The 27,467-nt window shown below is 35.3% G+C and overlaps 1 protein-coding gene across 2 annotated transcripts in view; it reads right to left on the bottom strand.

Moving 5' to 3' along the window:
* SGCZ (sarcoglycan zeta) overlaps positions 1-27,467 on the bottom strand; it is a 200,797-nt gene that overhangs the window by 46,298 nt on the left and 127,032 nt on the right. For both annotated transcript variants that reach the window (XM_061993083.1, XM_061993084.1), the window contains one exon: positions 10,887-10,974. In XM_061993083.1, coding sequence (XP_061849067.1) covers positions 10,887-10,974 — 88 coding nt within the window. The remainder of the gene's footprint in view (positions 1-10,886; positions 10,975-27,467) is intronic.

Below are 27,467 nucleotides of genomic sequence, written 5' to 3'. Positions count from 1 at the left end.
CACGGGCTGCTCCGATGCACATTTATCCCAAAGGCTGCAGCACCTCTCTGCCTCTCGTGTGGGGCTGCTCTGGGGCGTGCAGGCTCTCCAGCACGACCTGTGCCATGGCCGTCTCCCCACACAGTCCCCCGCCCATCAGGGCTCATTCACAGGAAGCTGTTGGTAACTCTCAGTCCTGCCATGGGTCTCCATAGGTTGCAGGGGTACAGCCTGCATTCTCGCTACGGCTTGCACAGGGGTCTCTGATGTATTATTTCGCCTTCCTTCCTCCTTCCCTGGCTGTAGGGTCCATGTGGTCGCCTCCGTCTTGTATCACTCTTACACCTCCTACCAGCACTTCAAATTCCCACTGTAAATAGTGATCACAGAGGCGTCAGATGGGCCCAGATGGGCTGGAGGTGAGTGTGAATCCAGGAGCTGGGGAAGAGTCCACAAACTCTTTACCAGGTGTTCACTGCAACCCACTCCCCCTGTTACCAAGCAAAAGCTGCTCCTTGCTAAATCAAGACAATGGTGAAGCCGCAGGTATGAAATATATTTTCAAATAAACATTGTACAGAAGTTGCAACAGACAGCACTTTTCATGCTACTTCTGTAAGAGGCCATAACTGCACAATATCAAACCTGTGCTTTTCCTCCTCCTATCCTTATCACATGACATTTTCCATTGGAGACTTTCAGAAATTACATGGCTAAACAGGTCTTTGGTCTGATCAGATACAGGTGTCCATAGGTTTCATCCACTAAGAGCAACACATGGATTAATTAAAGCAAAATGTGCATCTTGAGAGTTTCTTGAGCTTTAAGTTAACACATTTATTTTGCTTCTGTAATGGCTAAAAACACGTGCATTGCTTGCTGCTATGGCTCAGTTGACAGGCTGTAACTTTAGCTGTAGTTTTATGGATTCTTAGATAAGAAAGCTAAGTAAGACAAAGAAAGATATACAGGCATCCAGCTGTGTGTGTAAGACTTCAGACAGTATATTTTGCTCTCTATATAACCTCTTTAAGTTTATTTTATTCAAAATGTGAGATAGATACTTGAATTGAGGCTTGTGGTAAGTATAACGAATTTTCGATCTGACTGATTTTCCTCATATTATAATTATATTAAAAAATGTATAAATTCTACATAACATTAGTGCTTTAAAATAAACAAAAAGGCTGAATTTAAAATTAAATTATTAAATGCAATATGTTTTAATATAAAATAAATAATAAAGATATTACATTATAAAACATATCCTCAGCTCAAGAGGGACAGAGAACGTCTGGAGAGAGTCCAGCACAAGGCCACCAAGATGATCAGGGGACTGGAACATCTTTCTTATGAGGAAAAGCTGTGGGAACTGGGGCTGTTTAGTCTAGAGAAGAGGACATTGGGGGGGGATCTTATTAATATTTACAAATATCTAAATGGTGGATGTCAGGATGTTGGGGTGTTCCTTTTTTCTATTGTATCTAGCAACAGGACAGGGGGTAATGGGATGAAGCTGGAACACAAAATGTTCTATTTAAATATAAGAAAAAACTATTTTACTGTGAGGATGATGGAGCGGTGGAACAGGCTTACCAGATGGGGTTGAGAAATCTCCTTCCTTGGAGGTCTTCAAGACCCACTTGGACATGTTCCTATGCGACATGTCGAGATCCCACTGAGTGGCAGCACAGCCTTCTGAGGAATCAGCCAGTCCTTTCAGTTTGGTGTCATCAATCAACTTGCTGAAGGTACACTGTGTCCCCTCATCCAGGTTGTTGATGAAAACATTGAACAAGACTGGCCCCAGAACCGATCCCTGTGGAACTCCATGGGCCACAGGCCTCCAACTTGATTCTATGCCGTTGATCACCACCCTCTGGGCTCTGTCATTCAGCCAGCTCTCGATCCACCTCACTGTTCACTCATCCAAGTCACACTGCTTGAGCTTTCTGATGAGCATATTATGGGAGACAGTGTCAAAAGCCTTGCTGAAGTCAAGGTAGATGACATCCGTTGTTCTCCCCTCATCTAGCCAGCTGGTTATGCACTCATAGAAGTCTATCAGGTTGGTCAAACAGGATTTCACCCTGGTGAGGCCATGTTGACTCCCTCTGATAGCCATCTTATCCTTCATACGTTCAGTGATAACATTCAGGATGAGTTGTTCCATCACTTTTCCAGGGATGGAGGTGAGGTTAACCGGCCTGTAGTTTCCTGGATTGTCCTTCTTGCCCTTTTTGAAGACTGGCGTGACATTGACCATTGTAACACAGGAGATGCAGTTCAATTTTCAGATGAAGACACATCTACCCCAGATTCCTACCCTGTTGGCACTGAAATTCTATATCTTTATCTATGATTTTGATAAAACCCACATTTTCTACCTTTCAAATACACCACTTAGAAAGGTTATATTGAGGAGTAGTATCTTATGGTAACAGAATAAGTTTAGTATCATGGGGAAATCTGAAGTGTCCTCAAAGGAATGTATGACTTTGTATCGGGAAAGAAATGTAACCTAGATGCAGGTGGATATATAAATTCTGAGGTCTGCAGGACATGTGGAATTTTTGTCTGGATTGCTTTTGCTTTGTCAATATGGCAAGAAAACTAGAATCATCCCACTACAAACAGATGTGGTAAACTAGCATCTGGCTTCATATGTAAGTCCCACAGAGGAAAAAAGCTAAAACAAACAAAAAAGTCCAAACTCAAACAAGCAAGTAAAGACTCAGGAAAGATCAAACTAGAGACAGGAGATTCACAAATTTCCCTTTCTTTCTTGAAAGACAGGTGAGTGTCAGAACCATTATGTAATTCTCATCCATAATAGAAAGCCACTTTCTATGTTCCAGAAGCAAAATGGGTAGGAAACTTTTAGCATCTGACAAATTTAAGGTCGTAAAGAGTCCAGGTGCCTTGGTAACACATGTTAGAGAAGAGCAACACAACAACTTCTCCAAAGCAAACATCTGTCCAAAACATCACAAAAGGAAACTCATGCAGTTTTGGAACTCTAATGTTGGAATAAAGTACTTCAGAGGCAATATAGTCCTTAATTTTGATTAAAAACTCTGCATTATTTTGATTTATAACTGATGTTAGTGATGCAGTGAGTGATAACTATTCCCAATAACTAATTAATTTTAGATTTATGGAATGTTTTTCCTCGTAGGAAGAAATCTAGTAAAAATTTTAAAATATTCAGCTAATCATTAATTCAATGCCATCTGTTCATAATTCAGCTGCAACTGCAATATTCATCACCCTAAGAATAATCTAAGGAAAAAAGACTCTTTTCTGAGATATATATCTGTACTATAGAGATTTTAAAAATCCACTTATAATATACCTTTAAATGTCATGTATATGATTGAGATAGATTACCTCGAGACAGCTCTTCTGACCTACAAATGGCACAACTAAACATCTATATGATGGCATAGATGGCATATGATGACATCTCTATTGGCATAATACAGAATTTGAAACTCCATACTGTTATGAAGGGATGCAAAATAATTCTAAGAGAACCATGCTTATCTCGATAAGCACAACAAAATATCTGTGTTGGAGCTATGAATATTAACTGGTATTATACAACATTTTAGTAAAACTTTATACATTTTATATACATAAGTGTTATATATTGAGGTTGGTTTTGGATCTGCAAATTTGTGTAGGACTTGGACAAAGCAGAACAACAAATAGCGAGCTTCAATATTACTGTTAGTAACATAACAGTGAGATGCAATGGCAGTCTAAAGACACATGAGAGGAAGTTCTAAAAATGTTGGGTTTTTTTTAATATTAATTATCTAATAGATATGAACTAGAACCTGTAATTTAAGAGCTTCATGATCTTGCAAGGACAAAAAAAATTAATGGACAGAAAAATGTTTCCAAGCCTGATTATCTACTTGCAAAAATCTTTTTCAAACACAGAAACAGTCTAATTTCCCCATAGTCAGTTCAGTAAGAGAATTGATAAAACTCAGACTTTTAAAAGATAACATCACTGAATAAAGACTTCTCACCCACATTTTTGATAAATCTTTTTGTTATCACTTCAACATCTTTAACAGCAGCAGCATGCTGTTGAGTTTCTTCTTCCAAGTGCTCTCTTTAGCTCTGAAGTAAAGGAGAACACCAGAAAGAACTCACTACTTTTTCTATTTATTGAAACTATGTTTCTGTATTTAACTAGGCCTAAAGAATGGCTTCTTACTTGCCCTTATTTTGTCCTTCATCTAATTTATATTAGAATAACATATTCTTAGCAATATGAAGGAGCTGTTTGAAGATCAGGGGAAAAAAAAAAAGGTAAAAATAAAATCTGCATGTCCTACGAGGGATTTATTAAAAGTCCAGATGTTGTAGATAGTTTAATAATGCTTAGCACCCAGCAGCTGTGAAATAGCTTAGTATTTATTTTTACAGCACTGTTTTCATGTGGCAATCCATAAGAGAGATGTAAGATATACATCTTACAGTATTTAAAATATGAAATAGCTAGGTAGTGTTATGTCTGCACATAGAATCTAGTAAGAGTAACGTAAAGATACTACTTAAAACTGAAAATTTACCTAATTGATTAAACACAATCTGAGGTATCTTGTAAAATGCTTTTCTCTTTCAAAGATATCTTGTTACTCAAGAACAAAGTAGATAGCAAATAGTTGATACCAAGTATATTTAATAGTTTTATGTGCTAATTATGTGATAAACGTACAAAAAACCCTATTATTTTTCATTTTTCAGGCTAGTCACAAAAGCCTAAGTTCACCACTGCTTTATGTACATATGGAGATTTACATAGGGAATAATGCAACTAATTTATAAGAGAAATAGAAATAAAAACTAGAAAAGGAGTTGTTTGCAACATATTATTTTTACTAGTCTGTTAACTATTACTGCCTCTTGATGCTGAATCAAAACAATCAAGTTGAGAAAATTTCTGTAACTGTAAAATGACTGAAACTGTGACTTGCAGGAGAAATATGGATGAACTTCAAATAAACTAATATGTTAATTTTTAAAAGGCTAGTTTGGCAGATCCATCAAAGTGCTGGAAAAAAGGCTGAAGTATTGACCAGTTTTCAGAGCTTCACATTTTCCTAATACCACAAGAAAATTTCAAGATAATTAATTAATGGGAGTAGATTCTCATCTTAGCCAAAGTCATTAAGTACTTCTGAATATATTTTATGTGAGCTCCTACTACAAAACCTGTTATATCACAGATGGTTTGTAAAAAGACTTTTCCAGGGACTAGACAGACAGAAACAGAGACAATGTCACATTGTGCTGTAAATTACAAGAAGTGGTGAGATTTGGATTCCAGCTGGACATTTCAACTGTTATGAGCAACATGGCTTTCTTTCTGACTGCCTCTTGGCTCATCTTGTGTGCTTTGCCAGGAGGAGACATAAAGCCATATGGTCTCTCAGGCACCGCTCCGTTGTGCCTTCTGCAATGATTCTTGAAGCTGAAAGAGATCCTTACACTCTGCAGTTAAGTACAACATAGACAATCTGTATTAAAAAAGGGCAAATTACTTCACATTAACCTCCATTTAAAAGATCCAACAATGGATCTGTGCCTCATACTAGCAGACAAAATGTATTTTCATGTCCTGATGAATTGTTTGTATTCTTGTACTTGGAAAGAGTGTTCAGCTGGCTATAAAACTTTGGTAATAAACATTGTACTGTAAAATTTCTATACTCAGAATGTATAAGACTTTTTTGTGTAAATTATTTCAATATTCTCTGAATTGACAGCTAACTGACTTAAAACAAGGGAAAACAGTAGACAACAGTAATTTTCGAGAGAAAATTTAATTAAGGTGCAAAAACTTCTAGAAAAACATAAGTGTGGCAAGTAATTTACCACAGAAATTACAGACTCTATGTTCATTTTTGGATGGGGTTAGAAAAGGAAAAAGGAGTAAATTAACTGTAAGTTAAAAACTTTTGCCACAGTGAAAATAGCCTATTTAACGAAAGATTGCCTCAAAAAAGATTTTAAGCTATTATATATTCAGTCTAAAGTTCAATATTAATTATCCCTTTATGTACATCACTGAAAAAGCTGGACTAGAATTATCTAGCTATGGTAGAAGTGTAGAAGTGAATCACCTATATTTCTGGTTTCCACACATTAAAATGTGGACCAAAATTAGAGGTGGGGATCAGTCTGCATTTTGGTTAACGAGTATAAATTCAGAAAATGCTGAGAAATGGATAACATTTATTTGACTTTAGCCTTGCAACATGTCTTCTTACCAATATCCACAATCCTACCACACCTCAGTAGTTACAAGTGTAATTGCTTTAATATGATAATTAGGCTAGCAGAATATTAAATATATTTTAGATTTTTGAAATATTGCTGTAGTCTGGTACTAGAGGTAGACAAATCTCCCTGTGAGGGAAATGAGAAATGCTTTATTTTACAAGTTCCTGACAATTAAGTTTGGATCCATGTTTGCCCACCTGAAGAGTAGAAGCACCTAACAAGAGACTGTAAAACATCATGACTTCTCTCCCCTGCACCCTACTATTGACAGTACAAAAACAATTGTACAAATAAGAGGAGTTGAGCCCTTTTGTTCCCTTTTCCTATGGTGAGGAAAAGTTATGTGTGTATCACCACTCTGAACAGTTCTCTGCAATACTTAGGAGAAAAGACCTTACATTTGAGGCTACATATGCAAACAAGATTAACTGAAACATTTATTATCTTTTGTTAATTAATAATATTACTACTTTTTTTTCCTTAGTTCAAGTTCATAAGAAACTTAAATAAGTAAATGTCTGACTATAGATATCAATGATTTAGAGCAACATGTGCACATATGTTATTACAAGTTCTACCCCAGGTAATTCTAAAAGCAAGAATGTATGATATGTTCCTTGCTTCCTGTAATGTCTAGAGGTTGCAAAGAAAGCATCAGAAGCAACATTTAGGTAATAAGTAACTGATCACCTCCAAAGTGAAGCATTAGCAGTGAGTTTTACCTGGTAAGGTATTGGCAAATATAGGCACAACCAATTGGCATATGTGATATAAGAATCATGAAGGGGACTTATTCCACTCCTGTAAGGTTACAAACCTATAGTTTCTAATGTCCAATAGTTTCTGTACAATATGCCAAGTACTCTTGGTGGAACATAGCATGTATGCAAGCATAATTTTTAAAACAAAAATCTCAAATATGCAACACAATTTTTGCAGTAAATGGATGGAAAATGTCATCAAGTTTGACAAGTTATTTGCATAGCTGTGGCTTTTAGTACGGTTACCAGTCTTTACTAGTGCTGCAATAAAAAAATACACATCTGCTTCATATTTTCAAAAAGTAATTGCAAAAATATGATACAACTTTCATTGCTATTCAGATCAGTTTTTATCAATTTGCATGGATTTAGAAATCCCAATGAGTAGAACTACAAGTTCAGGAGCTCTCTAAAGCTGTGGCTTTAGATCACAAAAGGCTCTGGACTTCTATAAGAGTTATGATTCTGTCTTAAAGAGACCAAAGCTTAGCAAGAATGAAGTGTGCATTTTTGCATTTTTGAGGGATTTTTGCATTTTTGCCGAGGGATCTTCATGAATGAAAAAAGGTCAAATAATAGCAGAAATATCAGAAGATGTCTTATTTCAACCACATTTAGCTTTGATCCCGTTAGCAGTTGTCAACTTTTGTCCTCCACTGAAAACCAGAGATATCTGTGATCTGTGCAGACAGCATGAAAACAACAGACTTCTGGCTTAAGGTGAGCAACTATCATGCACTTCTAAGATTAACAGAAAAGAAGTAGATATTTTTTTTCCATATAGCTTTAAACTATGAAAATATTGAGTAAATAGAGAAAAGCCTGTGTCAAGCTAATTCAGTAGAATGCATAATGCAAAGGGTATTGCTAAGTAGGGCTTGAGAGGGAAGACATGCATTTACTTGTCCTTATCATGCTTAGATATAAGTATCAATGGATGGTCATCTTTGCATCTTTATTCTGTAGATATACTTCATGTCTGTGTTACATCTGCTTTGTTGGTCTTAAATAGTATATTTAAAACTGAAGGCTGTGGAGTCCGTTTGCAGTTCCAGACACAAACTTGGCAGTTTCCTGACCATATGTCATGAATAGCCCAGAGCACAAACACTTTTAGCTCATTTGGTATACATCACAACAGAAAGCATTACTACACCAGTGACTTTCTATGCGGTGTTCAGTGTCAGTATAAACACATTGTACTGTAACAATGAATGCATCCTTGGTTTTTTAAGACCTAGAGCTGTGACTTGACTTTATACTATTTAAACACGTAACTTTTAAAACTAGTAGTTAAATCTATTTAACATGTAACTGAATGATCCAACATTCTGAGCTATCTTTTCTTTTTCTTTAATATACTTTTTCTTCAGTCCTCCTAGATTAGGATGTGTTCCAAGATGTCCTAATAAAGTAATTTACAGAAATATTTAGTTTCATAATCACTCATAGAAAGTAATACTTGTTATAAAGAGTTTCATTTCATTTTTCCATCTACCTGGGTGTTCATTTAGCTTTCTTCCTCACAGTCCCACCACTACTTCTATCTATCTGCTAATCTATCTTACAGTTACAGTTTAAACTAGATGCTTTTAAGGCTATCTTAGTCCTCCATGACACAATTCCACATACCACAGAAAGTAATTTAGGTTGTCCTAAAATTTGACATGAACTGCAATTTGAAAGTCAAAAACAAGACAACAGCCTATTTATTATGTTGTAACATCATCTATATCCAGTGAAATACAGATAAAATATCAATGATATCACATATATAGGACTACATTATCATCCACCTGAACACATGGTCATACTTTGTTCTTCTTCTTTTTAAAAAGTTATTATTATTACTCAGTTTTAAAAAATTAAACAGATAAGAATGTTTCAAAGTTACTAACTAGCTTTTTTTTTCTCCCCAGGAATAATTATTGACCTTCTTTGTAGTTTAAAAATATTTCACCTCACTGCTTCTTCCACTGCTTATTTTCATTCCTTTCACTAGGCAGCCACACACAGCTGCTTCAGTATGCAGTGCCAGTGAAAGGACAAAGAGCATTTTTGAAGAAGGCAGGGATTTGCCAGAGTATATTTACAGCTAATAGGAAAAAATATTTTCTGATGTCAGCAAATCCGGTATTGAAAAATTCCTGTCCCCTTGTCTCCCAGTGGATGTTCGATGCTTTTCCTAAGCAAAAATAAAAAATTTGTCATTCTCTGCTCTGCCTTGCACAATAAAATCTTTTAGAAAGAAGAGCAGGAATAACACATTTTGAATTTCAAGTGCCTGTTAATTTCTTTGATTTCTAATAGATTTTTCAGGCTTTTATTGATAGTTATGGGTGCTTGAACTCAGATAGAAATATTGACTAATAAATGAGAAAATCAGAAATATTTTAATATACATGTTCAATTCTTCAATACTGTATGAAGACTTTATAAAAAAATAAAGAAGTAGATTTCTATGTTAATATAAGAAAGAATAAATACCATACAGTCATTATGATAAAGAATAAGAGATAGTGTAAATATGTTATAGTTTAACAAACTTCCACTGTCCATGCACTCTGCACCAGCTGCATGCACACCAGGAACTTTACAGGTGTTCATTCTAATGATGGTAATGTAAAAACACATGTTTTCTTCAGATTTCAATGTTTTTAGATGATTAACTTCTAGTGTTATGCCTTTAAGTAGGTCAGGCTGAATATGCTTACATTTTCACTGCTGGATTCTCTTAACAGGAATAGTGTTAGCGATCAAAATACCATATCTGTTTCAGCCAATCTGAATGTTTGCCATGGGCAACCTGCCCTTTAGCAATTACTAGCTGAAGTGGAAGATTTTAATAACACAGCTACTAGATGAAACAGAGCAGCATTCCATAAACACACTGGGCAAGTACAATATGGCTTGAACAGGTGTCAGCTTAATTTTCCTCATCCGTACCAGCTAGCAAGTCTGGTTACCTTTACATACTCATTTGATGTGGTCATTCAGGGAAACCAGTGCAGATGGTATTTCACTCTGTATGCACTTGCCAAAGATTTTTTACAACTTGAAACCACTGTCTCCAGCCAATATGAAAGCTTAGAGTAGATTACAACTAGAGTTTAACTTAAAACTAGTACAGAAAATGTAAAAAATATTTATTACATCATATTTTCTAACATAGTATGTATGTGCTAAAAACAGAGTATTACACAACAAACTTAGAATGCAGGGAAAAATACAGGAAAAGTGGGACAGATAAGTGTTTTCATTTCAATTTCATTTGGAACTTTGAACTCCTATATGTTATATTTTGAAAATAGCACACAATTTTAACAAATGATTGGTAGGATGACCACTTTCCATTTAAGTTTTCTAGTGACTAGGAAAGCATTTGGATTTTTGTTCTTTTTTTTTTTTTTACCTGCTGTTACTCCAATGGTTTTCAATATATGCTGATACAAATACATTGCAAGAGTAATGGTGGCAAATCAATTCCCACTGAAGTAACAGAAGATTTGACAGAACTTTTAAGAAAATTATGACTATTTTCCCACTGACAATATTGTTGAAAGATAGTTTTTTGGGAGGGGATGATGGTAGTTTGGGTTTTTTTGTGATCTCAAAATTTATTATTTTTTATTAAACTGTTTTAACTATTTTAAGGCATTTCTACTTCCTCTGTTTACAGATAACACTGAATTGTGCTCTTATGATCCATTGTATGCTTTGAGTTTTGTATTAGATATGAGATTTTTTCTGATTATTCAGCAATATTTTATCTTCTATATTAAATACTGAAACCTATCTGTAAAGCTCAGCTGATATATGTAACAGTCAATAAAGAACACTCACCTACTGTCAGTTGTCCAGTTAACTGTCCCATGTGATTTCTTGCATTCACTGTTACATTTCTGTCAGACTGTAAGACCAGTGGACTATCCTGGGAAACATGTATAAGACAATAAATGAGAGAACAAAAAAATTGAGGTAAACTTAAGTTAAAACTAATTATTAGCATGCAGGCTGAGAGGGGAATTCTGTCAAATATAGTAGTTTTTTTAAATAATTCCATAAAGTATTTTACAAGTAAAATTTTTATCTAAAAGAGTAAGAGTATTATTTTAAGCTTAAAATTTTTGTGCACAGAATCCCTCCTTTAGAAAGTAAAGTTGAAATTACATTTATCAAAATTTTGCCTCATTTCTTGATATTACAAAGTTACAAATTCAGAAATCCTTAATGCAAATCTATTTTGTTAGCCTTTTCCATATATTGCTAACCTATACTTTTCTAACTACCTAACCAACACTCTACTACATAATTCTGTTAATCTGTACAACCTACAGTACTTGGATTGCACTCAATAAAACATTATAAATACAGCCATACATTTATTTGAAGGCAAAAGGTATTATTATCCTCAAAAAGCAAAGAAAATAATGACTGGGAGGTGAGGTCATAAGACAAACAAGACCACCCCACCACCTGCAAGTAGTACGGTGATCAAGTGCATGTACTGTGAAGATAAACACTGCCTGTATAGTCTTAAGGTTTTTGGAATCAGTTTGCAGCATAATTACATTGCTATCAGTATCCTACTAGCTTTAAGCTATTCAGGAACGTTTACATATATATGTGTAGATGTCCAAAACCAGCTTAAGGAATCTCAGAAATGAAGGCAGAATGGAATTTTGGTTCTTGAGGAATGAGAACCCAGATTCACCCCTCTGGGGGAAGGACAGATTCAAGGGAAAGGGAAAGAGCTTCAACACAGAGCCAGAAGTCCAGCTTAAAAATAAAAAATTGTTTACTGATCATTCTTTCCTTGAAGAGAGGTAAGTGCACGAGAAGAGGGAAAATTAGGATGGTGTTTACTGCTGCAAGGACGCATTTTCCTTCCTGGAATCACCTGATACCATACTGTTCTTCCCCTCAAACTTACAGTGAGGCCATAGGTACACTAATGCTTCTGGTGGTTTGCTAGCACTTACTTATGTTTAGGTAAGTTTATCCAACACCAGTAAGACACTTAACAGAAACAGCTGGGCAAGTATGAATGGCTAAGAGCTAAGATTCTTCCCTGGGCATCCATTGTTGGTCAATCCTGGATTGAGTATATTAGTTTAGATAGATGGATGTATGTGTGTGGCAATATATTTGTTCTTCCTGCTCTTGTAGGTCTTTAAGAAGAGAAGGAAAGGAGTTAAGGAGCTATATATGATGTTTATAAAATTGATTTTTACCTTACAACTATTTTATTTGAATTTAGGGCTTTACTCTGCAGAAACACTCATTCCTGTTGTTTTCATTATGATTGTTAATTTTAAATGATACTCAGTTCCCTAGAAAGTCTGAAATTATTCTGTGCTGATTTCTAAGAGTTCAGGTGTGTTTCATCTCTCACTGGACCATGTTATGACCTCTAATATCCTGACAATTAGCTCTGCATCATGGAATCTGGCAGATGAAAGTCACTATTTGGTTTGTCCATCTTTCTAGATAAAAAGTTCCAATTATCAGTGAGACACTGTGTTCAATGTGACTGGTTTGAGCTAAATGTAATGCAATCAAGGGAGCTTCTGGCAACAAAAGCAGCTGCTCAGGACCCTCTTCTCAACACTTGATTTGATTTCCACTTTCCTTATGGTTCTTTGAAGATCATTAGTTCAGGCAATTGCTGCTCTAAGAAAGGAGGTTGTCCTGGTAGATAGGAGCATGGCCAAAGTATATTTTTAAGGAGCTCTCTTCCATTTTGCTTACTCAGTATTTGGAGAAGAGTCTTCTCAGAATAATCTCACCCTTGTCAAGGGAAGTTACTACCATGCCTATTTTTGCATCTTCAGATGTGGATTTGGTAATTTACACTTCCAAACACTGTTCATAGTCTGATATGAAGATTTCTTTTCTTTAACCTTAGGAAAATACTTAAAATTCTCAGCTTAAAATCTGTGTCTCAGGTTTATTATGCTCAGGATCAAACTATAAATGAAGACCTTGGGTATCAAATCCTCAAGTAGGGGATAATGAAAGATTAGGTAAGCCAAGACTTCTTTCTTCTCCTTTCTTTGTCTTATTTAAAAGATTAAAAATAGAGATGAAGAAGTTAAGAATTTAAATCTATATTCCTTAGTTCCTGGATGTGAAACATTGATCTGAAAGATTAAATTACAGACCAAGGAAAACCCAGGGATAAACTCCTATTAGTTTAAGCAATCCAGCATTTTATCTACACTGTTTACCTGCACTTTTGTTTTCCACGGGAAGTGCCTAAAGAGAGGGACAACGTTATTCAAAAGTAGTCTACTCAGAGTACCTAGCAAGTCAGAAAAGATTTAGCTGAAATCAGTGGAATTATAGATCTGTAAAATGAGCATAAAGTGAGGTGTCAGTCATATTATTACAAGTATATCTACAACATTAAAATGTTCGATAATTTTCTCTCTGGATCACTTGATCTACTACTTTTATGATGTGAACTTCATCTTGCAGTTTAATAGACTTGATAATCCACAAAATACTTCACATTCAGATGTCAGAAGGGAAATAGAAGTATGTCATCACATAATTTTCCAGGAAATTATAAATTTAAAAAAAAGGTTTATAAATCCACAAAGAATAGAATAAAAAATGATGATTAAGCTCTCCAAATACTGTAGAAGTATGTGGAAGTAAAGACATTTCTAAAGGCAGAAAAGTCTAGGAGCAGGCATAATTACTCTCTTGCTATAAATTTTTAGGCTGATGCTACCTGACAGCTGATAAAACATAAAAATCCTCCAGATTGGTATATTAGGAAATAAATCTTACATCTTAAACTAATGAAATAAGCTTTAGGTCATATCTAATTAAAAAAAAAAAAAAAACATGAAAAAAGAGGTAAAGATCTGCTACTGACATCATACAGCTTTATATCAGGTCTTCCATTTAGACATGAACATAACAAACATTTTTCCCTTATATGTCACAAAGAAGTGTAGTGCTATAAAATGATTTCCATGTATTTCTGAAGATCAGTGTCATAAGTATCATGAACATATTTAGAATAGAATTGTATACATGCAGTGTAAAAGTTATCATGAGCAAGTGTAAGTAACATCCTTGAAGAAATTTTTCGTCACTCAATACTATTGACATGGAGTTGAATGCATGAGAAAAAGAAATAAAGAGGCAGGCCTCTCCTTCCCATCCCAAAATTTCTACCCCTGAAAAAGGGCATGTCATACATCCAGCCCCTGTCCCCTGAGTTTGGAACATTGTCTTACTGATTGAACTTGCAGTGTGGAACACTTGAACAGAGCATTTCCTGAGGTACAGGAAACTTTGACCACTTTCATATTATCAGTATTATTTGGTCTCAGAATAAAGTAGTCCCTAAAATCTGATACTTCAATCTCAAATCTGTATTATGAAGTCTTCCTCCATAAAAAGCATATGCAAAATAATTGTAATTGGAAGTCTGACTTTTCTCCTTCTTCCCTTTCTATCATGGGAATGACAAATCCCATAATCTTGCTCTCCTGTTTCTTCATTTTGCATAGCATTCATATAATCATGGCATTTTGCCCACTCCTTATAATTCTGTCTTGAACTTCAAGAAACTGTGATTACTGCATTACACTTAGTATACTCTATGATTTTTCTCTGAGATTACTTGTATTGTTTAAGCATTTGCAGAAATAGTTTTGCATATACTGCAAAGTCAGTGAAAAAACTTTAAGTAGAACAAATAATCTTGTAAGTATCTGAAAGTATATTTTGTGCGTATTCCTTATGTACACCACTGGCAGCAAGCTCCTAAGAAGAAAGCTGCTGTCTTTCAGCTGTGTTGCCTATTTACAAGACAGTGAAAACCTTGCTTTGCAAACACATTTAAAAACAACAGAATTTCAGATAATGAGATTGTCAGTTATTTTTTTCTGGAGATTATTTCTGAACTCATTTATCTCAATGGGAACATTTTTCAGATATGCAAAATAAAATACTGAATCTTATGTCTTGAAAAAGTTTTTTTGTTTTTTGGTTTTTGTTTTTTTTTTTAAAGTTAAACCTTTTAAAAGAAAACGTGAGGTAAAATATTTTATTTGAGGAATACAAGTTTATCTGGTTTTCCCACATCCTTAATGAATCACATGTACCAGAGAAAGAACCTTTCACCTCAAGTATAATTTCTACTGATATAAATTCTCCACTGAAGTCTGATCCTTTATCTCTGACATGACACATTGACACAGAAATGTCTTTGATGTTGCTAAAATGTTAATGATTCCTTAAAAAACTGCTCCATCTACACTTTTATATGAAGGACAGTAGGCTATACATATAGAATCATAGAACCACAGAATCGTTTTTGTTGGAAAGATCTTTAATATCATCAAGTCCAACACTCACCTCACACTGTCAGGCCCATCACTAAACCATGTCTCACCAGAACCTCATCTATGCATCTCCCAGAATGGGATCTGTCACACATCACTGGGCAGCCAATACCAAACAACCCTGTCAGTGAAAAAGTTCTTCCTAATGTCCAATCAAAACCTTTCCTCCTAAACCTTGAGGTCTTTTCTTCTTTTCATATCACTCATTGCTTGGCAGAAGAGACTGACCGCCATCTCACTACAACCTCCTTTCAGGTAGTTGTAGAGAGCGATCACATCTCCTTTCAGCATCCTCTTCTCTAGACTAAACAATACCATCTTCCTCAACCTCTCCTCATAAGACTTGCTCTCCAGACTCTAACCAGCTTTATTGCCTGTCCCTGGACATGCTCCAGCACCTTAATGTCCTTCTTGTAGTGAGAGGCCATAAACTGAACACAGTACTTGAAGTGCAGTCTCACCAGCAGTGAGTACAGAGGCATAATCACTTTCATGGTGTTGCTGGTCATAATATGTCTGATACATCCCAGGATACCATTGGCTTTCTTGGCGCTTGGACACTGCTGGCTCATATTCAACTGGCTGTCAATTAAAACCCCCAGGTCCTTTTATGCTGGCCAGCTTTCCAGCCACACATCCCCAAGCCTGTAGCATTGTATGGGATTGTTGTGTTCCAGGTGTAGGACTCAGCACTTGGTCTTGTTGAATCTCATACAATTGGGCTTGGTCTATCTCTCCAGCCTGTGTAGATTCTTCTGGAGAGCCTTTCTGAATATATATTTAACTTCTCATTAAAAGAACACTTGAACTTTCTAATTATGCACTGCTATGTAAATGTCTTGAGAAAAGAGGTAGTAAATGATTTGTGATGCTATTTCAAAAATTGTACAAAAATAATTGTACAAAAAGTAATACAGTAATAAGATTCTTGTAGTTACAGAAAATTTTAAATAACACCAATATGCTAATAATTGAAACATTGTAGAGAGATGCTCCCAGGGCCATGAGGGGAAATACTAGCTCTGCCCAGCTGTTAACAGTTTAACTCCAGTCAGCAACTAAGTACCACCCAGCCACTTGCTCACAGTGGGATGAGGAGAACTTAAAAACAGAAAATTAAAACAACTTGCAGGTTGATATAACAACAGCTTAATTACTAATATTAATTAAAATACCATAAAGACAACAATAATAGAAATAGTATAATAATAATAGTAATGAAAAGTAATATAAAGAAACAAAATCCAAGAAAATAGAAGTGATGCTGATTGCAATTGCTCACTACTGGCTGACTGCTGCTTGAGCAGCAATCTACCCCTCCCTGCCAACTATTACCAGTTTATATACTAAACATTATGTTTTATGGTATGGAATTTGCCTGTGGCTCGTTAGGGTTAACTGTCCTGGCTATGCTCTGTCCCAGTCTCTTGTGCACCTCCTTGCTGACAGAGCATGGGAGACTGAAAAATCCTTCATTTAGGATAAGCGCTACTGAGTAAAAACTAAATCATCAATGTGTTATTGTGGGAAACCAAGATGCAGGTCTCAGTACAGTATGAGAAAGGACTGGCGTGTGAACACAGTGTGCACATGTAGCTGACTGGAGGAGCCTCTGCCTGAACAGGAGATGCAAGTAGCAAACAAGTTATCAGTACAGCTGCTCTTAAGGCCACTGAACAAAACCAATCCTGATTAGAAGGAACTAAGGGGGGTATAAATAAAGGGGATGCTTGTACAATAAATGATAGCCATTCTGCTTCTGCTTGCACCATAACCAGGGTCCACGTCTTCACTTGCTGCATATTACCAACATTATTCTCACCTTAAATCCAAAACACAGCACTGCACCAGCTACTAGGAAGAAAATTAACCCTGCCCTAGACAAGACCGAAAAAAAAGCTTTATTGAATCTGAATCCAGTCATAAATATAATGCAAAATTTGGGAAAACAAATTTAGGGGACTTTTCTTTGACTAATAATTCAAGTACAGTACTAATAAATATTTTTTATGTTTAGAATTAGATAAGCAGATTACTGGAAGTGTATGAAAGACAGATTGCTTTATAAAGTCATTTTACAAAAAAATATTATGCATGAGCAATCACAGCAAAACTCTGAATATTTTACAGATGTTTCAATTATTTTTAATGTTTTTGGGTTGAATTTCATGCCTTTTGTACACTGTTCAAATAGGCAATCCCAGCTAATTATCTCAGTTTAGAAGAGTATTTCCAAAATACATCCTTTAAATTAGAAACAGTTTAAATGGAGCAATTTAATTCCAGTTAGTCTGACACAACATTAGTTTACTCTAGGTAAGATGGTACACCATATAATAAAATATAATTCCAGACATGCTCAGAACACGGGTAATTATGATAGAACCATCCACTTTGACACATACAGCCATATATGCATCATAGCTTATAGTTCTCTTACAATTTGATTCCTGTGCTTGCTCAAGCATACCAATTCAGGTTTTAAGACTTGTCTATAAAACACCTCACAGTGTCATTTAGATGTAAAAAGTAATGCGATAAGTAGACAGGATTCTAGAGCTGCCAAGTCTATCTGATGGCAGTTTGCAAAAGGAGGTAAGGTTATATGCTGTTATTTGAGCCCATCCACAACATTGAAAGCTAGTATAGTTGTGCCAGGATATTTCTTTACAGGGGTCTTTTAACAAACCTACCCTGGTAGGCTAGTGACTCAGAATGATCATTGTATTTCCAAGGTATTTTTACATTTAAAAGAAATAAATAAAAGATTGGTATTGGACTTTGGTCAGCTGAGAAACTCATAATGACGTTCCCCATATCCAACCACAGAGTTATTGTGGGTGACAGTGAACAAGTAGATCGACCATGTCTGGTCAATGACTCAGATGGAAGCACCAACAATGAATGAGTTATTTGACCACATCCATAGCAACAAAACACCACCTTGATATGTGTTGGAAGGACACACAACAGGGCATAAGAAACCCAGTAAGTTCCGAAAATGTGTTGATAAGAACTTCCTTCTCCAAATGACAGATGAGTCAATGAGGAGAGGTGCTATATTGAACCTTGTTCTCATCAACAAGGAGAAGCTGGTAGAGAATGTAAAGCTCAAGGGCAGCCTTGAATGTAGTGACTGAAATAGCATTGAAGATCCTTAGAGCAGTAAGAAGTGTGCGTAGCAAGCTCACTACCCTGGACTTTGGGAGCACACGCTTTGGCCTCTTCATGGAACTATTTGGTAGGGTACCATGGAATAAAGCCCTGGAGAAAATAGGGGCCCAGGAAAGTTGGTTAATATGAAAGGATTGCCTCCTTTCATCTACAGAAAAAGTACTGCATTCCAGTAAAGTCTGGTAAAAATGCCAGAAGGCCAACACACATGAATAAGAAGCTCCTAGACAAACTCTACAAAAAGGAAGCCTACAGAGTGTGGAAGCATGTACAAGTAGTCTGAGAGAAATAAAGAGGAATCATCTGAGCAATCAGGTTAGTCCCCTACAACAAATCACAGAAGCTGTGTATGGAAAGGATGAATCAAGTCATTTTGCAGAGGTGAAAGCAATTCAGCTGGCTTTAGACACTGCTGAACACAAACAATGCCCAATACTTTACCTCTATACTGACTCACAGATGGTGGAAGATCTTCTATGGGGATGGTTACAACAACTGGGCTGTCTCATTGTGACAAGACATCACTGCCCAGTTGGAGAATCTGATTGTGACATAGATGCCCATATACCAGAGAACTGGATCAATGAAGAACATCAGCACAACCAGAAGGTAGACCAACATGCCAAGATTGAAGTGGCACATGTGGATTTGGACTGATAATGTAAAGGTGAATTATTTATAGCTCAGTGGGTCCATGATGTCTCAGGACATCACAGAAGAGATGCCACCTATAGATGGGTTTGTGAGTGAGGAGTGGACTTGACCTTGGATGTTATTGCACAGGTTATCCATTAATTCAAGATGTGCTGCAATCAAACACACCAAGCAGTTGAAGCCTCTGTGGTACGAAGGATGATGGCTCAAATATAAATATTGAGAGGTCTGGCAGATGGACTGTATCACACTCCTACAAACCTGTACCACGTTCTCACAATAGTAGAAGCGACCACTAGATGGCTGGAAAAATATTGTATGCCTCATGACACTGCCTGGAATACCATCCTGGGCCCTGAAAAACAAGTCCTGTGGTGACGTGGCACTCCAGAAAAGATCAAGTCAAGACAGTGGGATCCCCTATCATACACCAGACTCCAGGAAAAATGAGTGATACTATAGATGGTTAAAGACTACATTGAGAATGATGGGGAGTGGGACTTTCCAACATTGGGACACACGTATAACAAAGGAGAGTCAATACAAGATGATGTATCAACAGATTTGGCCCTGCCCAATCAGAACTTCTACACACTGTGGAAAGCAAAAAAATCTCTGTAGTGTGTATGATATGTATATCATATATATGTATATGTTAGGAAAGAAAGTTGGGATTAATCCTGCCTCAGGCAAAGGCAAATTCATTCATGGGATCATATTTGTTCAAAGATCTGGGTGCAGCTGGTGGATGATGCAGAAAGATGGGGAAGTTCAATGCATACCTCAGAGGGATTTGATTTTAGGTGAGAATAATCAGTGAACTAAATGGTATTATGTTAATTGCTAAATAAACTCACCATTGATACTGAAGATTCATCCATTCTATAAACACCACTCTGTCATAAAGTTTCAGGGTTCTGTCCCATTGCAAAGGCTATATTCATGCACTGGAGTGACACAGTCAGTTTTATCAAAAGCACTTCAAACAATAGCCTGTGCATTTCTGGGTCTCTCTCAACAAGATTTTTTTACCTTTATATTACTGCAGATCTGTCCTGTCTTTAGTGTTCTCATGTACTGCTTTGCCTTGAATGTGCTCTTCAGAAAAAGGTGACCTGATTCAGAAGACACATCCAATGCTGAGAATGGAGAAGCTGATGGGGGGGTATATGAAGCAGCAGGCTGGTATAACTTAATTGGAAACCTAAAGGCCTGCTACAACAGATGGAGCCCTGAAGCCATGGGCTAAATTAACTCAACAAACATGTTAGAGAGATGGCCCATGGACCTAAAAAGGTACCTAAAAAGGTACCTAAAGGGGTCTGTAAGAAACTCAGAGAGGGACTTTTTTTGTAAGAGTACGTAGTGATAGGACAAAAAATAATGACTTCAAACTAAAAGAGGGTAGATTTAGATTAGCTAATAAGAAGTTCTTGTAAGGGTGGTGAGGCATTGGAATAGATTGCCCAGAGAAGTTGTAGATGTCCCATCCCTGGAAGTGCTCAAGGCCAGGATGGATGTGTCTTTCAGCAACCTGGTCTACTGGAAGGTGTCTCTGCCCATGGCAGGAGTCTTGGAACAACATGATTTTTAAGATGCTAACTCACACTGTTATAAAATTCTATAAAAATGGGAATGGAAAGAAATCTAAAATACTCAGTCTTCTGGTCAGTCCAGCAAACCAAGGTGTTTAAAGAATAATGGTTTTACAATAACTACACAGATTACTGCAATTTAGGCAAATGAGGGATAAAAAGCTTTGGAGAACTGAAGGATTAAAGTGCAAAATGTTTGTAAGGAGACAGTGTCAATCAAGAAAGGTAGAACACAGAACAAAGAAGCTGTGAAAGGATGGAGACAGCATTACTTAGCATCACCCATTGTCCAGAACGAGAACATCAGCATGTTTTTTACTAATCTTTGCAAATGGAGGTGGATGAAAAAGCTCCAGAGACTAAAAAAACCACACATCCATAAAGCTAGGAGTCTCAGAGCCAAATTTTCTATCATTAACTTTATTATTAGCGATAAACAAATAAGAAGGAACTTGAACATAAAAAGATTTGCGAAAAACAGATCTACAAATGCCAGCAATTGCTGAACTCTAGAGTACTTAAAGATTGAAGTCTCTGTTAAAACTGTTGGAATTTTGTTAGAGATTGGGATTGTCTAAATACAAATTAAAGAAAAAAATATTTAACAAAATGTTCCCAAGAAATTATTTCCAAGAATATTTCCAATTTTCTTACTTATCATTATTTACAAATATCCAATATTTTCAATAACATTCTCAGGAGTAGTCCCAAGAATCTTGCCAAAGTGTCAGAATAGTAAGGTTTCCAATTTAGGGGTATTTTGAACAGAGAGAAGTGAAGAACTTATTGTTCAAGTCATTCCTGGACAATTCCAAGATGAAAAGAGTTAATGTAAGTACTGATCCAATTAAATTACTTTACCTATTTTCTGTTTTCCCGCATTCCTAAAACAAAGCTTCACATTAAATTTTAGTGTTCTTTGTTACTGCCCAATTGTCCTTTCTAATCTGAGAGTCACAATTGAATCCCTAATAATTACACTCAGGAAGCTGATTGCAAACCACAATAAATATCTTTGGACTTTCACTTTAAGAAAACATTTCAGATATCTTAAAAGTTTCCCAAATGTTATCGAAAATCAGTGTTTTCTTTCCACAACAATTTTGTATATTGTAAGTCTGGAAAAGTATTCAAGTATCAGGTCAATACATTGAATTTGTACATGACAAAACTGATTTACATATAATTATCATCAAATGCAAGCAGAGAAAAATTATTAATCAACTTTTTTGGAGTTAAACTGTCATTATATAATCAACTGTTTTGAATTCAGATTTGAGTTTATATCAAAATCAAATTGGTAAAAATATTCCTAACACTGACGTAGTACTGCATTTGCAGTGAGATATAAGCTCTATTTTTTCAAATCAAGCAGGGAAAGATACTTCACTTGATTGACTAAAGAGAAGAAAAGCCTATAGCTTTTCTTTTATAGGTAAATGAAACAAAAGCAAATAACTTGAAAAAAGGAATCAAATCACCCTATTGAATACTGAAAGAAATATCATAGTTGGGGATGCTGATAAGGTTCCAAGAAGTACTTTCTAGACAATTCTTGTTTCTTAAAAGACACATCTCAGTTCTCAATCTCTGTTCAGTTTCCATTTCACTCTTCTTATAAGCTAAAGGCAACCATCCAGCTTCATGACACAGCAAATCTGAACCCAAATGCAGTTATATCTGCCAAAGTAGTATAGCTGTAGCCAACGAGAATCATATACAATACTGGAGAGCCACATGAACTGATGAAGGTGCACAGTGGTCATGGCTATAACCTCCAGACTAGAAATAAACTTGTTTTACTTCCCTGCATAATGTATCATTTATCATGGCAGAATTGAATCATACAAGGAAAAACTTAATGATAGTGCAGAAGCACATATTTAAATAGAAGACAAAAGATGTGACCTTTCTTTAATTGTTTTAAACTTCAAACAAAATTTCCAATGCGTTTTAGATAGTCACATCCCAACTAAAAAAAAAAAAAAGACTAAAAATGCACTTGAAGGAAGGTTGTTAAACACTCAAATCTCATTCCTTACTCATTAAGTGTGTGACACAGCAAGTAAAATTGTACATTACTGAACTGCAAAGCTCCCAGAAAACTTTAATTAGAACATATGTGGAAAATCAATGCAAATCTTCAATTCTGAAGCCAAAACACTAAAGGTTGAATCACTATACTTCACTACTTTCAAATCAGCATTTCTTGTGGTGTGAGTATATCAGTTACTGAACACATTTTTGCCATTAAAATTAAGCCAAGCAATAACCTAATAGTCCATTATGCTACTTTAAATCTTGGAAAGCAGTCCTTCAGTTCCTGTTTGTGTGCAGATCTCAACCATGATATACCATTACAGTGAAACAAGATTGTGTTTCTCATGGCTTTTAAATTTAATGTGCTGAAATTTGAAATAGTAACAGCAATTAACTCCAGGAAGAGGTTGAAGACATTATAGGAAAATATATACAAATCAAAGTATATCCACACATTTAACAGTAATTTCCCACCACTAAGTATTGAGGGAGCCCTTCTCTACAGAATTTGAATTGCATTTAGTTTAGACTCACTAGCCGAGAGAAAAGAAACAACAAATGAACATGCTGTAATTAGTGGTCTAATAACTCAGATACATGTAAATCCTTTACTAGATTCCTAGTTCCTGAGACATCTATGACAGATGAAAGTGTGTAAATCCCTGTTTGCTGGATTCATATCAGGAAATATACCTCAGTTTTAACCATTGATAAATGATAAAATGAAAAAAAAAACCAGCCAAAATAAACTTATTGCATTAGGTAAATATTACCTAATCCCATAGAAAATTTGATGTAAAAGTTCTGAAAAATGTGAGCTCTCCAGCATATTGATAAGTCCAAATTCTGTGATGTCTTGCAGATATCCAGCAAAGGACTATATGGAAATAATATTATTATCACCAGTTTTTATTCCACTATGATTTTTATGACATCTTTTCAAATTCTAAAGCTGAAGTAGGAGAATAAAGTCCAAAGAGAGGTTACACTACATAATATAATTTCAGAAATTGCAGCAGAATCTAGAATGAATGGTATAGCTCAGACAAAGCAGCAAAGAAAGACTTGCTATTAATAAAAAATATTAGACGCTGTATTTAGTGCATTTTAAATTTGGTATATTAAAGAAAAATGTAAAACAAAAGTAACGCGAGACTAGTGATTAATTTTACACTTGTTTAGTCAGAATGTTTATTTTAAGTAAATATTAAACTTATTCTTTGCTAAGAAGTTAAGGTAGTAGCATCCTATTTGATTAAGTGATGTCATTAGTATTAGCAACAGCTTCAATAGCAAAAAGTCAGAAGTGGTTGTCTGTATTCTTTTTTTCTTCAGATAGCTATCTCAGTTTCTGCAATGCTGTTATTTCCTTAAAAGCCTTCCTTCCAGAAGAATCACTCACTGTTGGATCCTAATTACCTTGACAATGCTTTCTGCACTTCTGTCTCTGCTGTTCCTGTATTAACTAGAAGCACATGTATCTCAATTGGACTCTGAAACATCCTAACAAAAGTAGAAGATATCACTCAGACTTCCCCTGCATGCGTCTGTGGCTTGTTATATCAATTGTTATAAGCTTTTAGGCTTTATTATCAGACTTGCTAGATGCAAGCAGTATCAATTCCATACATGTTTAGCATGAGGTATAATGATGAGACCAATCTGCCTGAAAGGGTAGAATGGCCCTCGAAAGGATTTGCCTGGTAAGGGTTAATCCTTTCTAAGGAAGCCTGCCTGAAAGGGTTGGTTCCTTAAACAAAGCCTCTAACTTAAGCAAAAACATCCCGTATACACAACAATGATAACGACACCAGATGTCTTGTAGCCACGGAACATATATCACAAAAATGTAGTAAACAGTACCATAAATTTTGTAGATAACATTTGATTGATTTGTAGCATATAGAAAATATACGTACTCATATTGTTTGTTAACCTATACTGATGACCTTTGCGATATGTACTGACTATAAAAAGAGCATAAGAAGAAGCAATAAACTGTCACTTGCTCAAAGAGCAGTGGTCCGCCTGTCCTTCATCGACCTGGAAAGAGCTGGTCTCTGACAGTATAATGAAGCTTTCATCAAGGCATCAAAAAGACTGAGAATAAGAACGACAATTACAGGAATTACAGATCATCCACTGATTATCTTTAGAAATGCCTATTACAAAAAGTGTAATTTAAATTTTCAGAAAAAAATCTTGATCATGATAGACCAGTCTTCAGTCCTAGTCTTCTTCTCAGGACCTAAAGAATTTGGGTCCAAGAAATATTCTATATTTTCATAAGAAATGACTAGTCTCATTATTTCTTATCCTTTTCTCTTCTTGGTCATTAAGCTTCCCTAGGTGATATTGCACACGTAAAACCTCTTCTTCCTCCTCCCTCTTTCTCTACTATATACCATTCCAGATTCTGTGATTAGGATTTCGCTGAGTTTCTCAGGGGAAATGGTATCTGCTGGCAACTTTTCTTCCCATTCAATTAAGGACAGTGTGATTATCTCATATTGAGAGACAACATCACAATCCTTTATAACAAAGATTGATCACAAAAAAAGAAATTAAAATACTTTATATTTCTTTGATTGGCACAGATTCCTCAATTATTGAATAGGTATAATGGCTGACAGAGCAATCCTTGCTTTCTTGTTCTCCAGGCAGAAACACTAAAAGATTTTAACCTGAATGATTATTTATAGATTATACATCTTTTATCACTATAAGTTACGAAGAATCAATAAAACCCACTACATTGTCTTGAACATAACAGGTAGAAAATTTCAGGATTAAAGAAAAAAATCTCCTACATCAGGCATTTACCTTTAATTCTGACATCACAAATAGGAAATTACCTTGAAAAGTATTACTTCAGATTTTGCTGTCCTATGTTCTTTAGTGTTGTAAAATATTTAAGAAGTTTTGACATTAGTACGACAGAAACTTTGTCAATATCTTAGCTCAGAATTCGTTTCCTGTCTCCTCTAAAACTTGTAAATTCTGGAATGGAGATATTCATCCCCATCTTTATAGTAGGACATGACTTGGTGTTCAATATATTGCCTTTCTGTTGGAAAATTTGCCAATCACAGAGTGAAACAAGTCACTAGCTATACTCTGAAGGTTAAAATTAAGAATATAACATTCTGGAGAAAGGATTATAGTTCACAGAAAGAGACAGCACATGCCCCTTCAGGGAAGGGTATTATTTTCCTGTGAGAATAGCACTAAGCATCAACTTTGTAGTTGGAGTTAATTACAACCTTTTAATAACAGAGATCTTTTCCAAGTGATATAATTAAAAACTTTTCTTTCATTTGTACTCTTTAGCTATTCAGAATTTGTATCTATTTCAGTAACTGGCTAAATTTTCCATACCAAACACTTTTTTTCACTGCAAATGTTAAAATATTGAAGAAAACTTGCCTTTGCTGACAGAGACTACAACTAATACATACAGTACTGTGACTTTGCACTTTTTCACAGATGACATTTAGATTAAAACAGCATGAGAAATACCATGGACTTGGATCATGTGTAACCCACAGAATTGATCAGTAAAGTTCTAAAGACTGAAATTCTTTTAAATTCAAGATCATAGAGCAACATGAAAAATTAAAAATGGTTGTATTTCCTTGGCAAGAGTGCTAAACTGTAAAAAAGATCTCATTCTGGCTTGTGTTACTGCTTCAGTGCTTCTTCTACATAAGGAAAACAATACTTATGACATTCCACAAAATGAAGAGTTCTTTCTGCATTTTTTTTTTCTGAATTACTGGAATGCTAATGGTTTTAATATTTTATGTTGTGTTTCTGGCAACTATTTGTTCTCATAAACATAAGGGATGATTAAACGGTTCTAGGTAATTCTGTATCAGAATATTACAGTAACTGTCAGTACAAACCGTTATAGTTGTTCCCATTTTAATCTTATCAATATTCTTCTCTATCCTTATTAAAATTTCTGTAAAATATTTCAAATGTGCTATAGTTACTTACAGTGAAACTTTAGACTCACCTGTATTTATCCTGAAGAGCAGTGAAAGAGGTTCTGATTTGTGTTTTGAGCTCTGACTTTTGAAGAAAGATATTTAACAAAATTCAGACTTGGTAAGTACTTATCACAGAAGCCTTCCTCTATGTCTTAGTTTTAGAACTGTTATAGTGTTTGGATATATTAAAATTTTGATAAAGTTGTCTGAATTTAGACCAAAAGTTATTTGTGTAATATTAAAAAAATGTAAAACAATTAACACTCAACTTTCATGATGTTCCTCTGGACCCTAAGAAGTCTGTATAAAAATTTCTTTCTTCCATGATTCTTGCCAGTCTTTCCAGTATTCTGCAGATTTATGCTCACTAAAAACCATTATGACTTTAAACATTTTTATCCTTTAGCTCTATCCTACAACTGAAATAATATGAAGAACATTTGTAATAAGAACTTAGTGAATATGGAGGTAAGTAAAGATATTGTTCTGTCTACTAATTAATAGTTCAATAAATATTAAAATTAATATAATTCCTACTCTTACTATTGTAATTAAATCAATGTATCTTTCTATTTGATTATTAAGGGCAATGAAAAGAATTTT

This window comes from Colius striatus, chromosome 3, assembly GCF_028858725.1.
Source record: "Colius striatus isolate bColStr4 chromosome 3, bColStr4.1.hap1, whole genome shotgun sequence".
Classification (NCBI taxonomy): Eukaryota; Metazoa; Chordata; class Aves; order Coliiformes; family Coliidae; genus Colius; species Colius striatus.
Note: the sequence above shows the minus strand (reverse complement) of the source record. Positions and strands in the feature narration are given on the sequence as shown.